Raw genomic sequence first — 18,263 nt, forward strand, 5'->3', positions numbered from 1 at the left:
CTATGTGTGTTATTACCTGAGGGTTGTAGAGATGAAGATAAAGAACACTTATGGGGAATGCAATGATATTCTATGTCAGGTAAATGTACATCTGTCGTTGAAGTTTTGTTCGGTATCTGTTGAGAGTCGTCTTCTTTGCGCTGTATTGCTCCTTGGGCATGAGCAAATAGCTTTGTCAGTGCCATCAGATTTACAAAAAAAATGTTGGGCTAGCGTGAGTTTAAAAATACTAGGGAAACTGGGGATCCATGGCAAAGTTCATCAAATGTCCATTTCTCAAGTGGTCAAAACTTCATCTTTGGTGCTTGTCTGTTGTCTGTATAGCGTCTCGTCAACTTCCTCGTCCAAGGGGGTCTTTGTATCTTGGAGAAAAGCAGAAAAACAGGTGAAAGAAACGGACCGTATAATCGCATTTTTCATCACATCCTGGTTTCTATCATTGGGTCATAAATCAAATCCAGGTTAATTACAGTTTCCTCACTCCTCAAGCTCATCACTTTTGTACTTTGTTTGCACCTCATTAAAGCCTGCCCGCATCTAAATATCAATCCAATAGATATAACAACACCTAAGATACGTAGGAGGAACTTTCCAACATCCATTATGACTCCTTGAGCCCAGTCTCCTAAACCGGAGAACCAATTTCGCGGGTTCAACCATGACACCCAACCAGTCAGCTCATTACCTACAGCAGCAAGGGTGAGATTGTGTTTTCGACGAAATTCCCACTTCAATTGGAGAATATCGTCCATCTTTTGGTCTATGACCTCTACCGGATCCTCGGTGCTATTGGTGATATACGTGCAACACTTTATGCCGTACTGTGTTGCCAATGTAACACAATATCCGCCTGTTACTGCTGTAAGATAATTAAGAACCATCCTATGCTGAACTAGTTCTGTTTTATAAGCTTGAAGTTCTCTTCCAGTGTATCTAAACGTGTCATCATACATTTCAGTGATATTATCTAACAAATTGGCGAGTGCGGAAATGTATCTATAATTCATCACTCCTCGAGCGGTGCGAGTGAAATCTAACGCTACCAGAACCTGAATCCCGGTGGATTCATGGATAAGATCAGAGGCCGGATGCTCTAACCTTTCTGACAGTTGTCTTTTAACTCGGTGCTCGTAATGAGTGTGGGTATAAGGAGCTTGGGCACCACGGTGTATGTCCTTCATTTTGTCATGTGTAACAGTCATCACTTCAGGCAATACTTTTCCAATATAACACAATCCTTCAGAGTTTGGGGCAAGCCACTTGTACGCCTTTCTCCCGCATATGAAATATGCGTCATCGGGAAGAACATAAGGGACGGAGAAGGACATTACCATGTTACAAACCTTCCAGGTGAAATCTCCTGACCCTAATTCTTCCATCTGTTTAAGGCACGTATCAGTTTGTACGATATGTGCACAGTATCCTGGTGATACCTCTCCAACTCTAGTAATCCTATTTCCTAAGGTATATCGATACCGGAAAGATTTTCCTCTACTGGCTATGTGGCGTACAAGCTCTGTATCTGTAGGCATTCTATCTGCTCTGTGTGAAAAGGTCATGGTAAGGTTGCTCCATGACACTTCCCAATTTCCCGGCTTACGGGGATTGGAGATATTAAAACATAAGAGGGACCTATCCACATGGTATTGGTGGAGCTTCAAACTAGGAGGGCTGGAGATGTTAAACCTCCGGTCCACCGGTCTCCCACCCTTTAGCTCAAGTACCTCCCCTAACGTTAAAGGAAATGGTACTAGCCCTGATTTGCTATGCCCTTGAGGTACTTGAGAACATACCCAACAATCTGTCTCATTTAACACGCTACCCACTAAGGAGTGATAGTCACTCAATGGATGCCGGTCCATATGGATATTAAAACTGGATTGGCATTATAGTTACAGAGCCTACAGATACAGTTTTCTTTTTAACTAACAATCCTTCAAAGAAAATGTTTACAGATAACATGGTTGTTAGATCGTGCCCGGTACTCGCCTTTGCTTGGTGATTGGGTTGCTATTGGAAATTTACACCTCTGTCTCAGTCATCAGGACCTTTCTGGATCCTTTCTCGACCTCACTGGTACTCTCACCGAAACAGACTGCTCTGGTCAACATCATGGTTAACGGAAAAATCCATATCACAGTCTCTTGGGGCAAGTCCATCTTACAGGAGGAGAAAAGAAGAAATTTGTAAAGGGGGTATAAGAAATCAGTTTGAGGGGGAGAGAACTTGTTACGATAATAAGTTCTCTCGTCTTGTTGTTCTTCTTGTTCTGCTGTCCTCTCAAAGGTGCTGTCTCTCAGTCTTCCAAACGAACATTCTGGTGATGCAATATTCCTTCCTAACCGGCGATCTTTCTGTAAGGAGCAAAAAATCTGGCATTACCATTGGTCCAACTGAGGGGTGACATACCATCTTTAAACCATGAAAACATGAGTGAGAAGAGAGAGAAAACAAAAAAAAAAAAAAAAAAAGAGATAGAGAACAATTCATATGCATATATATATTACATAACTCGACATTAACCATCAATAGGAAAAGAGAATCAAAGCATTTTTTTAAAACATTGTTCAGCATTAGGAAAACATTGTCAGATTATCAGGCTGTCATATCTACGTGTCTAATGGTCTCCTTGAGCAGTCCCTCCCCACCAGCACCTGCATTACTCCACTGTTTGTATCTGGCCAGAAATACATTGTGGCGGATAGGTCATGCTGGGGTTTGGTAGACTTCTGCAAGGACCAAGTGGATGTACAATGTGTGAATTCTTACCAATAATCGTCAGAGATGGGGATAGGGAGAGAGAGAGAAAAACATTTTTCTTCACAAATACATTTACAACGTTTCACCTGGTCATTCCTGTGTCTTCAGTGAATGACCTCCCAATTTATTAACCGTTACCTCAGGCTTACCATCCGTCGTATGATCACCTTTCTTGACTACCTATCATGGGTGTGGCTCAAAATTCCTCCTATCTGATCTCTGATTATAATGGTGTGTGTTGTAATTTTGCTCATTTCTTGGTCTAGGGGGTCTAACTTTATGTGGGTTATTACAGTTGCTGGCATAATGCCCTTCTCTTCTACAATGGTAACAAATCCTTGGCTTTCTCCATATGCTAGGGGCCTGGGGTTCCGGTCGACTTGATGCATCCTCTAGTGCTTGGATGTTCAGTGTCATCAACCGCTCTCCCTGCGCTTCCCTGGTTCTTTGGATATTTCGGTCATGCTCGATAGCGGACTCTCTTAATGCCGCAACCGAGATACCTCTCCAATGAGGTATTGAGGTTTGTACCCTAATTTTTAGTGTGTCTTTTAAGTTGTTCATTAATACGGACACAGCTACCTCTCTGTGGTGTACGTTAGTTTTAATGTCATCTATACCAGTGTACCTAGCCATGTTCTGCAGAGCCCGGTGAAAATACTCTTCTGCGGATTCACCTTCTTTTTGTCTTATTGTATAGATTTTATTCCACTTTACTACTGTAGGAAAATATTCTTTCAACTGTAGATTGATTCTTTTTACATTATCTTGGTTATACTTGTTTGTTAGTGGCACTTCCTCATCTAGCTTACAATCAGTGATAAATTTCAATGAATCAACATCGGGGGGTAAATATGCCCTCAAGACTGTCCTCCAATCTTTGTTACTTGGCTCTGCAGTATGTCCTAGCACTCTAATGTATCTTTGACAAGCAACTAAGTCTTTCCTGGGATCAGGAAATTCAGACAGAATTGCTCTTAATTCTGTTCGGGAAAAAGGGCAGTACATGGCGATGTTCCTGACAGGAGTGATTCCTGAAGAGTCAGTTTCCCCATTTGGTACTGCAATTACCCTAACAGGATTAAGTCCAGTAATGTCATTCTGAATTGATTCTAAGATATAAGGTACATTTGTTTGTGCGTGATGTATAATACCATACGTACCTGTGGACACGACCTCACCTGACCCTCCATTAGGGGGTTTGATTACAGTTTTTACCGATTGGGTCGCGTCCACCTGGATGTCTTGTGTGATGGCTTCTGGAAGAGGTGCCGACATCGTTCTGGGTTCATTTTCTTGTTGGTGTTCCTGAGGAAAGTTTAACATGGGGTGCGACTTGCATGGGTTAATAGTTGTACATTCAACAGTATTACAATTATCTTTGTTACATTTATTACACTTATTCTTATTATCTATACTACTGTTGCTAAGAGCGTTTTTATTGTTCACCCTTGTGCTTTTCTCCGCAACCATAATCCCCTCCATTGCCATCTCTCTCCTCTCAAGATGAAAGTTAGGTAAGTAAGTTACATTTCTTTGCATTTCACCCTCCTGTTGCCATATCTGTAAACAATCATAATGCTTGATTCGTCTCTTTGCTGATTTAATGAGACATATCCTTCTCCTTAAATTATGCAACACCTCTGAGTCAAAACTACCTATCCCGGGAAATGGTACCTTATCCCCCGCAGTCATTCGTGTCCATTCATCACAAAAGGTCTCAGAGTGGGGACCATATTTCCCCCACATTACTAACCGAGCAGACCCTCGGGGTCTGCAAGCCTCTGGAGTCTGAATCCTGACCTCCGACCGTCTCTGTATTGTGCACTTGGCTGCCATTGTGGACCTTTTTAACACAGAAAAACTTCCTAAAATGCACCAAACACAGAACTTCGTTGGAAATCCTTAAAGCTCTTCCACTGAACTTCTTCTGCTCCGGGTATCTCCGGTCCGCCTTCTAGCAGACACGTGTAGCCGTTGCAGGCCCTATTTTTAGAGATTTTCCTGAGAAAATTCCCTTTTCCATTTTTCTTTACACAAATCACGCTTGCATGTGCTCCCTACAACACGTATGAGGGCAAGATTTACGCATGGATATACGACCTCATATCACGTTGCGTTATTGGTCACACATACAACCGTGTGGTCCAATCGTACCACTTATAGACACTTGTTGCCCATAAATGGTAGGATCATTGGAGTCTCCCTACTGTGCTCCAAAACAGCCAGAGCGTAATTTTATCACACTCTGTTGCACGTTTTCACTCAGATCGTGCTCATCATGTTCCACACAGATCACAAAGTTCACAAAGCGGGATTATCACATAGATCACAAAGTCCACAAAGCGGGATTCAATACACTCATACCGTTTTCAAACCAATATCATTCTTATAGTTTTCTGATCAGAAAAATCATTTCCCGTAGTCTGATAGCTCTCCCCAGAGGTATTACAGTAAAGTAAGGTATTTAAACTAAGTTTTGGAAAACTGAAATCAATTTGTGCTATTTATCGTCTTGCGCTATTTACCGCGTTGCGCTATTTATCGCCTTTTAAAATCAACTTGTGGTTTGAGTTACGTGGGCGTACACAGACGCTCCGTTGCGTAATATACGCTGCGTGCGTCGGCCTTTGGATTGTGTACGCAAGTCTTTGTTAGAGACACGTGTACTCAAAGCAAAGATCCACCGTAACACAATTTATACTTTTATCAATGTAGATGATCCTTGATCATCTACCACACACCACACTGACTTCGCCTTATCTCTCAGGCAAAAACTGTGTGTTTGTCTACACTTTAACTATATTACCTTTACTCAAACTATTGAAATAGCGGCAAATTTCTCTCAGCACTTTTATCAACTATAAAACTAGCAGACAGGAGAGTGATATACGAAAATACACAGATGAAAAAGAAATGCAGATATATATGTGCGTGCGTGTGTACGCAAGACAGAAAAATAAACAGTTTTAAAAGACACTAGCGTTTTGCTCTTACCTCCGGTTCCCGGATTCCTTCAGCACTCTTTACCTAAGCGAAGCAGACGCTTATCCCGTCAGCACTACGAGGGATACAACCTCCCGCCCTTTGCTGATGGATAATGTCTGCTGATCTACCTAGTGCAGATATGTGAAGGACTGGACGGCCCCCAATTGATAAAACTAAATATTTATCGTATATACAACCCTTTATGAGGTCTAAGAACACTGTACGCTGTTTACTTAAGAAGTACCGTAAGGGTACGCAAGTTGCGTAACGATCGCTCAGCCGTAGGCGAGACGCTCAAGCGTCACGTTCGCTCACGGCCCAGAGATCACAGACAAGCACTCTGTTGGCTATGACTAACGTAATGATTCGCTATGGCGTAGCGGACGCTCGAGACCACGAGGAGATCACCAGCGGCGCAGACGCTCACAACGCTATACCTTTATGTCTAAACCTATTATTAATGAAATACACAGAATACCTTAATGTGAATACAGGGTGTAAGTGCAACCTTGTGTAACCTGACTAACTACAAAGCTGCTTGAGCGTCACCGACGCTCAAGTGAACACTTAAAACTATGAGAAAATACACAGATACTGGTTTAGGGTCCAAAGCCTATTATCTGTATTATAACTATTATACTTGCAAAAAGAATCACAGTACAAATGATACACTACAATATAACAGAGACTTCCTAACCAAATAACTATACAAGAAATACAATACAATACTATGCTGATCTAATACAATACAATACTAGTCAATGGGAGATACGAGAGAAGGAGAAGAGAGAGAGAGAGAGAGAGATATATATATGAGAGAAATGGCTCACAGAAAGACAATGATTACGGAGAGAAACTTACGCACAAGGGTAAACGATCGCATGCGCCTGGACATCCAGCACCCGATTTTCAGCAATGAGAACCGTTGAAGAGTGAGAGCTGGATGTGGTCGGCCTGCCTATTTATGCCCCACACACAATGCAATCTTACAGTCCCTACAATCCCATTGTCCATTGGACGTCGGAATTCGGCCCTGCATCATAACAAAAGGTCATAGGTTGATTCATACAGGTGGGCTGTGACGATTTCAAACAGCTCAGGTGGGTGGGGAACTAGGTTTCCCGCCGCATACCTGAGTATGAGTAAATAGTAGAAATGGACATAAACTTCTTATGTCCATAACTATTCGCACGAGCGATTAATACGCTCCAAACCAACACCGGAATATTGCTATTTAAATACTCTTCCGATGGGTACCAAACACTACTGCATGACTCCTGTTAGACCCTTCCTACGATACAAAGAGGGATTCCTCAGCTCAGGGACATTCTATATTAACCAAACTTTCAGAATCTATCAAAGGGACCATGATCTACAAACTACATTAATTGTGAAAATATGTAACGAATGAGTCGCACGCTACGACTACATAAACTCTACCGTAAATACGCATACCGTGCGCCCGCGGGTGCACGCTATTGCGGGTATGCGCCTTCACGGGAGAGCGTACGCATGCGCAGCGCGGACCAGTGTGCGGTGCAAATATGGCAACGTGCATAGGGATATTTTTCTGACTTTGACAACTGCATTTGATAATACGGTGCTTTCTTAGGCTGTGAGGAAACCTGAGGCTAGAAAGTCGACTTTCCAGCTGTCGCTGTGGACACAAGGTCCGATAGACCGTCCCCAAACAATTCCTCACCCTTATAAGGCAAAACCTCCATGTGTTTTTTAGAATCAGCATCTCCTGTCCATTGCCGAGTCCATAAGACCCTCCTGGCAGAAATGGACATAGCATTAATTCTAGAGCCCAGCAGGCAAATGTCCCTCTGAGCATCCCGCATATATATAAGACGACGTCTTTGATATGGCCCAGGGTTAGCAAAACAGTATCCCTGTCGAGGGAATCTATGTCGTCTGACAGATTATCTGTCCATGCTGCTACAGCACTACACATCCAGGCTGAAGCAATAGCAGGTCTCAGTAGAGTACCAGAGTGTGTATACACTGACTTCAGGATAGCTTCCTGCTTTCTATCCGCAGGCTCCTTTAGGGCGGCCGTATCCTGAGACGGCAGGACCACCTTTTTAGATAAGCGTGTCAGCGCCTTGTCCACCCTAGGGGATGTTTCCCAACATAACCTGTCCGTTGGCGGGAAAGGGTACGCCATCAGTAACCTCTTAGAAATCACTAATTTCTTATCAGGGGAACTCCACGCTTCTTCACACAATTCATTTAATTCATCAGATGGGGGAAAAGTCACTGGCTGCTTTTTCTCCCCAAACATATAAACCCTCTTGGTATTAACAGGGTTAATCTCAGAAATGTGTAATACATCTTTCATTGCAATAATCATGTATCAGATGGCCTTGGTCATTTTAGACTGTAAATGTGCCTCATCATCGTCGACACTGGAGTCGGACTCCGTGTCGACATCTGTGTCAACCATCTGAGATAGAGGGCGTTTATGAGCCCCTGACGGTTTCTGAGTCGCCTGGGCAGGCGCGGGCTGAGACCCCGGCTGTCCCAAGGCTGCAGCGTCATCAAACCTTTTATGTAAGGAGTTTACATTGTCATTTAAGACCTTCCACATATCCATCCAATCAGGTGTCGGCCCCGACGGGGGCGACACCACACTTATCTGCCTTTGCTCCGCCTCCACGTAACCTTCCTCATCAAACATGTCGACACAGCCGTACCGACACACCGCACACACACAGGGAATGCTCTGACTGAGGACAGGACCCCACAAAGTCCTTTGGGGAGACAGAGAGAGAGTATGCCAGCACACACCACAGCGCTATATAACACAGGGATTCTCACTGATAATAAGTGATTTTCCCAATAGCTGCTTTATATGTCTTATTTGCGCCTAAATTTATGTGCCCCCCCTCTCTTTTTAACCCGTCTTGTACCTGGATACTGCAGGGGAGAGCCTGGGGAGCTGCTTCCAGCGGAGCTGTGAAGAGAAAATGGCGCTGGTGTGCTGAGGAAGAAGGCCCCGCCCCCTCAGTGGCGGGCTTCTGTCCCGCTTTCTGTGTGAAAAAATGGCGTTTTTTTTTTTACATATATACAGTGCCAGACTGTATATATGTATTTTTATGCCAAAAGGTACTTCAATTGCAGCCAAGGGCGCCCCCCCAGCGCCATGCACCCTACAGTGACCGGAGTGTGTAAGTGTGCTGAGAGCAATGGTGCACAGCTGCGGTGCTGTGCGCTACCTTAATGAAGATAGGAGTCTTCAGCCGCCGATTTCGTCGTCTTCAAGCTTCTGTTCTTCTGGCTCTGCGAGGGGGACGGCGGCGCGGCTCCGGGAACGGACGATCGAGGACAGGTGCCTGTGTTCGAACACTCTGGAGCTAATGGTGTCCAGTAGCCTAAGAAGCACAAGCTAGCTGCAAGCAGGTAGGTTTGCTTCTCTCCCCTTAGTCCCACGTAGCAGTGAGTCTGTTGCCAGCAGAAGCTCACTGAAAATAAAAAACCTAATAAATACTTTCTTTACTAGTAAGCTCAGGAGAGCCCACTAGGAGCACCCAGCTCTGGCCGGGCACAGATTCTAACTGAGGTCTGGAGGAGGGGCATAGAGGGAGGAGCCAGTGCACACCAGATAGTACCTAATCTTTTCTTTAGAGTGCCCAGTCTCCTGCGGAGCCCGTCTATTCCCCATGGTCCTTACGGAGTTCCCAGCATCCACTAGGACGTCAGAGAAAACAAGGTGGTTAGTGTGTTAATGCAATGAGTGCCACTACACTACATCTACCCCATACCCGCGCTACAACACTACACTGCATCTCCCTGTATGCTGCAATACATCCTCCTATAAACCATACTGCATTGCTGCACTGCATTAGTACACTACATCCTCCTGTGCAGTGCACTACATCATTATACTACAACCACTATGTGCAGTGCTACATCACTACACTGCATCCTCTGATGCACAGAGCTACATCACTACAGCCATGGCCAAAAGTTCTGAGAATGACACAAATTTTACAAAGTCTGCTGCCTCAGTTTTAATTATGGCAATGTGCACATACTCCAGAATGGGGTTGGGTATGCATGACCGGCGGTCTCTATAACTACGCCGGGATCCCAACATCTGAATGCCGGCGGGGGGAAAGGGGGTCAAGCGCAACAAAACCCCTTGTGGGCTTGGGAGTGGGAATAGTCCCTGTTAGTCGGCATGCTGACTTTCGGGATTCTAAGGGTGCGGGATGTAGGTGAGGTATTGTGATCGGCAGTCTCCTAACCGCTGGTCACATAACTACATCCTCCAGAATGTCACGAAGAGTGATCAGATGAACTGAAATTTAAAAAAAATTTAGGCATCTTCTCCCAACCATCCAAGAACAGATTGGTGACGAACATTGCCTTTTCCAGCATGATGGAGCACCTTGCCATATGGCAAAAAGTGATAACTAAGTGGCTTGAGGGAACAAAACATTGAAATTCTGGGTCCATGTCCCAGGAAACTCCCCAGACCTTAATCCCATTGAGAACTTGGGGTCAATCCTCAAGAGGCAGGTGGACAAAAACTCACAAATTCTGACAAACTCCAAGCATTGATAAGGCAAGAATGGGTGGCCATCAGTCAGTATGTGGCCCAGAAGTTGATTGACAGCATGCCAAGGCGAATTGCAGAGGTCTTGAAAAAGAAGGGTCAACACTGTAAATATTGACTCTTTGCATAAACTTAATGTAATTGTCAAAAGCCTTTGACACTTATGAAATGCTTGCAATTTTACTTCAGTATATGATAGAAACATCTGACAAAAAAGTCTAAAAGCACTGAAGTAGCAAACTTTGTGAAAACCAATACGTGTGTCATCCTCAAAACTTTTGATCATGGCTGTACACAACATCCCCCTATACACAGCATCCTTCACTACACTACATCCCACTTATGCGCAGCACTATGTCACTACACTACATACCCCCTATGTGAAGCGCTACATTACTACACTACACTCTCCACCCCACAATAACTTTAGAACATCGCAAGTGCCTCCATATGTACATACCAGATTCTCTGTACCATGCAGCTGCAGACTGATTAGGAAGGCAGGGTAGAATGGAACAAGGGGGCAGACTCAGTAGTAGTATTACTAATGTTGCCGAATCAGACCCTTTCAAAGCTGTAGGCCCCGGTGTAATGGACCGCCGCTAATACCTCAAGTTTAACACTAATGTGAAAGCTATTTGTATGGTAATTATTTTGAGCAACTCCATTTGCTGAAATGCAGCCCAAAACTCGCTAGGACCCTCCACCATACTTCACTGTTGCCTGCAGATACTCATTATTGTACCAGGATGGTCTTCAGTTTGCCGGCAGCCGGGCTCCCGACGACCAGCATACAGCTTTTCTCCCTCTTGGGGGTCCACGACCCCCCTGGAGATAGGATAGCGTGGCGCATGTAGTGCGCCACCGTGTACGCAGCGTGGTGAGTGCAGCGAGCCCGCAAGGGGCTCATTTGCGCTCACCCAGCTGTCGGTATTCCGGCGCCGGTATACTGGCTGCCGGGAGCACAATTGCCGGCATAACATACTACACCTATTGTACCATTCTCCAGCCCTTCGGTGAACAAACGGACTTCTGTTAGAGCCAAATATTTAAAATTTTGACTCATCAGTCCAGAGCACCTGCTGCCATTTTTCTGCACCCCAGTTCCTATGTTTTCGTGCATAATTGAATCGCTTGGCATTGTTTCCACGTCGAAAGGTATGGCTTTTTGGACAGAATTCTCCATACAGAAGATAGTTGTACCTGGATCCCACTGGTATCTCCCAGTTCTGATGGCACTGCTGGACATCATCTAATTTTCAAGGAAAGCATGATCCCGGCGCCAGGATCCTGACAGCTGGCATATCGTATGCCTCCCCTACAGGTGAGCAAGGGGTCGCAACAAGTAATGCAGGCGGAGTAGACAGGAGATCTACCACCTGTAACATTATCTGTGTCAACATGGAAGCCCAAGCTGGTTCCTGAAGTACCTGCGCTGAGAGTGTCTCCCGCTCTGCAGCCATGAAGCAACGGACGCACAGGCCCTTGTTAGGATCCTGGGGAGAATGTTGACACAGAATCTCCAAGTACAAGGCACTGGTGCAGTGACCTCCTTGTCAGCTCTGGTTTTGGGAGGCATGTTCACCAATATAAATCTCAAACACTGAGACACAAAAGCAGTGATGAAATGCTGGAGTGCAAGAGAGTAAAACTGACCCAAACTATATTAAGTGTGGCAGCGACAATAAATATATGAGTGTTATACACTATTAATATTTAACAATGTTCTGTGCAAAGGCTGTTCCTATACAGTGAGTGGCTCCTAGGACCAAGCACGCATACAAGAACACAGAACTCTCAATAACAGTATAAAGGACAGTATAATGAGAACATGATGGGAAACTACATCTGGGGCCGATTCCTGAAAGTATACAGTATTATATAATCACAAGTCTTGAATAGCTACTCACTTCTAATTCTTTTGTGGTCATGTTTGTGGAACTTTATGGGGGAGATTCAAATGTTTGAAAAGTCAGTTGGAAGACTGTTTTTTCTAATAGACAGGAAAAAACAGACACCCAACCGACTTTTCAAACATTTGAATTCCACCCTATATGTTAATTTTCACACGTTTATTTATTTTTCTCACATTATGTAAATAAAATGCAAATGTAACATTTCCTCATCTGAAATAGGTCAATTTCAAAGTATATAATGTCCTGGTCACAAAAGCAAAGTTTGAGGAGAATAAATGCCATTTTCTGTACCTTTAAGACATAAGCAATTTAGAAGCAACACTTACTACCCAAGCACAAATATTGAGTTACATAATGTAATCAGTCAGTTGGTTACCCTGTGCTAAACTATTTCCTTTGGTCAGAGAAGAACAAAACCCACACAATACAGTTGCAAGCAGAAATAAGATCTAATCCAGCTTGCGGGTTGATGGCGGATTTTGGGCCTGATTCAGAAATGGATGCAATGTCGATTTTGTATGTACTGACAATTTTTTTTACACTGGGCATGCATACAAGTCACACTGCACATGAGCTACAATGGCGGTCACAGAGAGGATTTATTCGCAAAGTGATTGAGAGTCAGGGAGCATTTGGGGAGTGGTGACTCAAACGCAGGCATGTCACAACCGTTTCTGGGGAATGTGTTCGGCTGCGACTACGATGCCGTAAGGTAGTAAAATGTCTCCGGAGTCGTACTTCCTGTGGCTATGCTGTGCAACCATATTGCTATTCAGATGGTTGATGTTTGCACTATAGTTGTGTCTATGTACATAAGCGGTGGGTCAGAGACGCGGATTATGGGTGTCTCTATACAACTCATGGTGGCTGCAACATTTGTATATTTTTGCATGGCCACTGCATACAAATTTGCAGCTGCAAATGCATTTTCTCTGAGCCAAGCCCTCTAATTCAATAACTATGGGCACTTTCCCCAAAAGAAGAGCCCTGCGACACAACCAGCAGCAAATTGAATCTGCACCATTCAGCACTGCATTACTGTGTCCAATGTTTTTTCACAAGTTATTTAAAATGATGTCTTGATACAATTATCCTTCTTTGGGAAAACAGGAACACTGGAACAATGTAAATTAAAAATCATTGGATTCACAGTTTATTTTACAATATTTGAGAGGTCTACAAGTTAAGGCAAACATACTGATGCATTAGCATTATGAACTTAAATTTTAAAAAGATAATTGGAGCGCTCTGAAATATCTAAGAAAAAGGTTTAATAAAAAAAATATAGTTCAGTAAATCAGGATAACAGAGGCTTAAAAAACAATCATTACATGGAACTTGGACATGGTATACGACGTGAACAACTCATGGCAAGGTTAAATCCATTCGAACGGTATTGGTCGAACATCATCCAAGATTAACATACATTGGTAAATAAGATTGGCATTGTTATGTAATACAATTCATAACATGAAGAGCATTTAATTGCTTGTTTGTACCCAAACGAAAACAAATTTGGGAGATTGTATCTGTGACATAGAAAGTGTACAATGACTAAATAAAGGTAAATGTGGACTTTGCAGCACAGTGCCGTTTCTAACATGGAGGTAGCCCAATGTCTGTGTACGGGTTCATCCTCTACTGAGCTGGGAATACCCACTGGACAGATCCATGGAAACGGAGCAGCTCTCAGAGGTGTCAGGAGTGTCTGGTTTATTCGCAAATGAGGACGGGGGGTGCATTACGGTTTACCGTTTAACACCGCCAAGCAACTCTGCAGCAGTTGCAGATTACCCTAGAACAAAAAGAGACAAACATTGTAAGCAGTAGGGCATTACAGTAACAAATAAAAATATCAGTGTTATTATTAACAATGTCCACTATAGCAGTGTCTACACTGTGGATTCCGACAATTTAGCGGTCAACATTACGGTGCCAACATAAAGAATGTCAACAATTCTACATGTCGACATATACCACACTCCAGCAGATAGGATAATTCCACACCTAATTATTAGAACATGGGATTAACTTAAATGTGTATATATAATGTCATTTGTTTTATTTACCTACTCATACAAATGGAGGCTCTGTAAAACCGTATTTCAAAAACCAAACACTTCACCATAAATATAACTGGTAAATGTTTTCCTAGATAGGATTGCTGTATCAAATTAGCAGAATTCCCAGCTATTTGCAAGAACTATAGCAATCAGGGTTTTAAAATGATTAATAAACTTATACATCCCAACTTTCAGGAGGCATAAACCGGGACCTTGGCGCGGCCAAAAGGAGGGGGCCTCAGTAAAGGGGGGAGTGATTTTGTGGTCATGCACAAGTGACCGGGGTCTCCCAACTGCCCCCCCCCCCCCCCCCCCCCCCTGCCCACCCACCCGCCAACCTCCCCTCCCCCACCCCCTTCACCGTGAGACAATGAGGCCCGCAGGTGGGACAGCAGGACGGTCCCAAAAAAAAACAAAAAAAAACGGGACTGTCCACAAACATCGTGACAGTTGGGAGGTATGATAAACTGCATGACACAATCGGGGGCCTGAGACTCAAGAGCAGGAAAGAGACAAATGGATATATTTCACAAAACTATACCTTGGCGTGCTTAAGTTCCAGTTCAGCCAGCTCTACAAGGTTTTTACGGAAAGCAGCCACTCTTCTTGTTTTAAAGTCCATGAGTTCTAGAAAGAAAAAATATATATATATATAATGAAACACATTTACAACCAAATATTTAATTGCAGCTGCAACATTTCCAAAGCAGTCTTGATGGACACTATGCCAATATATCAATTATTGGATACTGACATATAATATAGATTGGACTTAGGCAGCCTGAGCTCTGTATGAAAATGGTAGAATTCATAATTTAACAATAAGATTTTTACCACATCATAAATAACACACCCTGAAAAAGAAGACCAGTTATGGTTGGTGCTAACTGCCCTGGGTACTGTGTGATTGCTCAGATATTCAAACATATTATATACTTGCGAAACTGGATTTGTTGTGGGGGAAATAGCGCACTGAGCTACCTTTCTATTGGTATGTTGTGTACAAAAACCGGAATATGAAGATAATATTGTTAAAGATATAGTGATACCCGTTACCTATGGGGGAAATTATGTCCTAACTCCTCAAATTGACAAAAAACCCGGCGGTGCTCCCCTGAGTTGTAAAGAACAAATAAATTGGTATACAGAAAGAGAAGACAACTCCTTTTTATGGGGCACTCATATTGGTAATCTAAAACGTAACTTTTATTGAAATTGGACTCACATTAACATACAACATGAAACATATAATCAATAAAAAATAATTTGTGGTATGACTGGCTAAGCCTCTTAAAAAATCTCCATGTGACGTCCTTCTCACTGTATAAATATAACTGTCCCAATTAAATCCAAATATCCACAATATTCAGTTCTACTGCTATAATGAATTATATGTAGGGAACATGTCCTGTGGAAAACTTCCAGATCCCAAATTATCCAAAGTATTTTACTGAGGTATAAACATACACCTTATATGTCATAGACAATTGACTGTCATACTGCTGTTGATAATCCCTTAGTATGACTGTGAATTTAAAGCAGCTACCACAATGCACCTATTATGATTGCGTGTTGTGGTCAAAACTTATGGTCAATTGATGGTATTTATCTAATAAGCAGGTAAAATTAATTGGGCACTTGTGGAAGATTTATATATTTTGGAGAGGGAAAGTGGAAGAGAAGAAAAAAGTTAGAAGGAAGATGGGGAGAAATAGGTGACTAAATGCCTGGTTTCTGCTTTTGGAGATCTGCTTTAGAAAGCATCGAATCTCCAATGAGAGAACCACCTGGAGCATATGCACCACTCCCAAGACCTGTATCTGCGGTTAACTTGATCTGCCCAATTAAGGGCAAAGTTAATGAGAGTGCAGGGGAGAGGTCCCTAGCCAGTGTATAATACCTGAATTGCTGACTACTTGTAAGCCCTTTATTAGTATAAATCACAACCTTTATTTGTAATATCACCTTGTTGTGTAAATTCCCAATGAATGATGTGGCATCTATGAAAAACACTCAAAGGAAAAAGAAGCAGAGTTGCTTATGTAATTATATATAGCATAGCTATTGGGTGAGATAATTTCTATGAAATACAGATTTCATATGCAATAACGACCAGGATGTCTACTGTCCTCAATCATGTTGTTGACATCGAATTAAGGATGAGAGAGTCCTTATAGGTGTTTGTGCAATATGAAAATAGTGTGCTTCTGCTGTCGTTATCTAAAAAAAATGAGTTAAGCCGATGAGAGAGCACCGAAATATTTAGAAAGAAAGAAAAGGAAAAAAGAGATAAATCATACAATTAGTATAAGTGTATTCCTAAGAGTGTATTCACTGCAGGTCTTGTTACATATAGAATAGCCTAGTATCTAACCACTTTTCCCCCCACATATAATTTACATTTCAAAATAATTGAACAAAGGGTAAATGTTCCCAATAAAATGTAGGTTAATCGGTTAGAAACACAATTTTTTGTGTGATATATTTGATACAAGCATAATGATAATTTCACAGTTGCGTCTGGTATAAAAAATTTGCATCATATTTGCAATAGTAACAGAATTGCATCATATTTGCAAAACGGCATCATGCATATGTACGTCACCAAATAGCACATTTAAAAATAGGAAATCATATTCCCTTGTTACTGTCTAATTAATTTTATCATTATCATTGTACAGTTGGGAAACTGCAAATATGATGCGAATTTTTTATACCAGACGCAACTGTGAAATTATCATTATGCTTGTATCAAATATATCACACAAAAAATTGTGTTTCTAGCCGATTAACCTACATTTTATTGGGAACATTTACCCTTTGTTCAATTATTTTGAAATGTAAATTATATGTGGGGGGAAAAGTGGTTAGATACTAGGCTATTCTATATGTAACAAGACCTGCAGTGAATACACTCTTAGGAATACACTTATGCTAATTGTATGATTTATCTATTTTTTCCTTTTCTTTCTTTCTAAATATTTCGGTGCTCTCTCATCGGCTTAACTCATTTTTTGAGATAACGACAGCAGAAGCACACTATTTTCATATTGCACAAACACCTATAAGGACTCTCTCATCCTTAATTCGATGTCAACAACATGATTGAGGACAGTAGACATCCTGGTCGTTATTGCATATGAAATCTGTATTTCATAGAAATTATCTCACCCAATAGCTATGCTATATATAATTACATAAGCAACTCTGCTTCTTTTTCCTTTGAGTGTTTTTCATAGATGCCACATCATTCATTGGGAATTTACACAACAAGGTGATATTACAAATAAAGGTTGTGATTTATACTAATAAAGGGCTTACAAGTAGTCAGCAATTCAGGTATTATACACTGGCTAGGGACCTCTCCCCTGCACTCTCATTAACTTTGCCCTTAATTGGGCAGATCAAGTTAACAGCAGATACAGGTCTTCGGAGTGGTGCATATGCTCCAGGTGGTTCTCTCATTGGAGATTCGATGCTTTCTAAGCAGATCTCCAAAAGCAGAAACCAGGCATTTAGTCACCTATTTCTCCCCATCTTCCTTCTAACTTTTTTCTTCTCTTCCACTTTCCCTCTCCAAAATATATAAATCTTCCACAAGTGCCCAATTAATTTTACCTGCTTATTAGATAAATACCATCAATTGACCATAAGTTTTGACCACAACACGCAATCATAATAGGTGCATTGTGGTAGCTGCTTTAAATTCACAGTCATACTAAGGGATTATCAACAGCAGTATGACAGTCAATTGTCTATGACATATAAGGTGTATGTTTATACCTCAGTAAAATACTTTGGATAATTTGGGATCTGGAAGTTTTCCACAGGACATGTTCCCTACATATAATTCATTATAGCAGTAGAACTGAATATTGTGGATATTTGGATTTAATTGGGACAGTTATATTTATACAGTGAGAAGGACGTCACATGGAGATTTTTTAAGAGGCTTAGCCAGTCATACCACAA

At 42.1% G+C, this 18,263-nt stretch overlaps 1 protein-coding gene across 1 annotated transcript in view; it reads right to left on the reverse strand.

Moving 5' to 3' along the window:
- Window positions 1-13,354: 13,354 nt before the first annotated feature.
- Window positions 13,355-18,263, reverse strand: part of SNX6 (sorting nexin 6) — a 170,505-nt gene continuing 165,596 nt past the window's right edge. Inside the window, exons 13-14 of the mRNA XM_063947875.1 lie at window positions 14,833-14,918; window positions 13,355-14,023 (exon numbers count right to left, since the gene is read on the reverse strand). Of these exons, the coding sequence (XP_063803945.1) occupies window positions 13,970-14,023; window positions 14,833-14,918 (140 nt within the window). The 3' untranslated portion in view covers window positions 13,355-13,969. The remainder of the gene's footprint in view (window positions 14,024-14,832; window positions 14,919-18,263) is intronic.

Source organism: Pseudophryne corroboree, chromosome 12 (genome assembly GCF_028390025.1).
Source record: "Pseudophryne corroboree isolate aPseCor3 chromosome 12, aPseCor3.hap2, whole genome shotgun sequence".
Taxonomy (NCBI): domain Eukaryota; kingdom Metazoa; phylum Chordata; class Amphibia; order Anura; family Myobatrachidae; genus Pseudophryne; species Pseudophryne corroboree.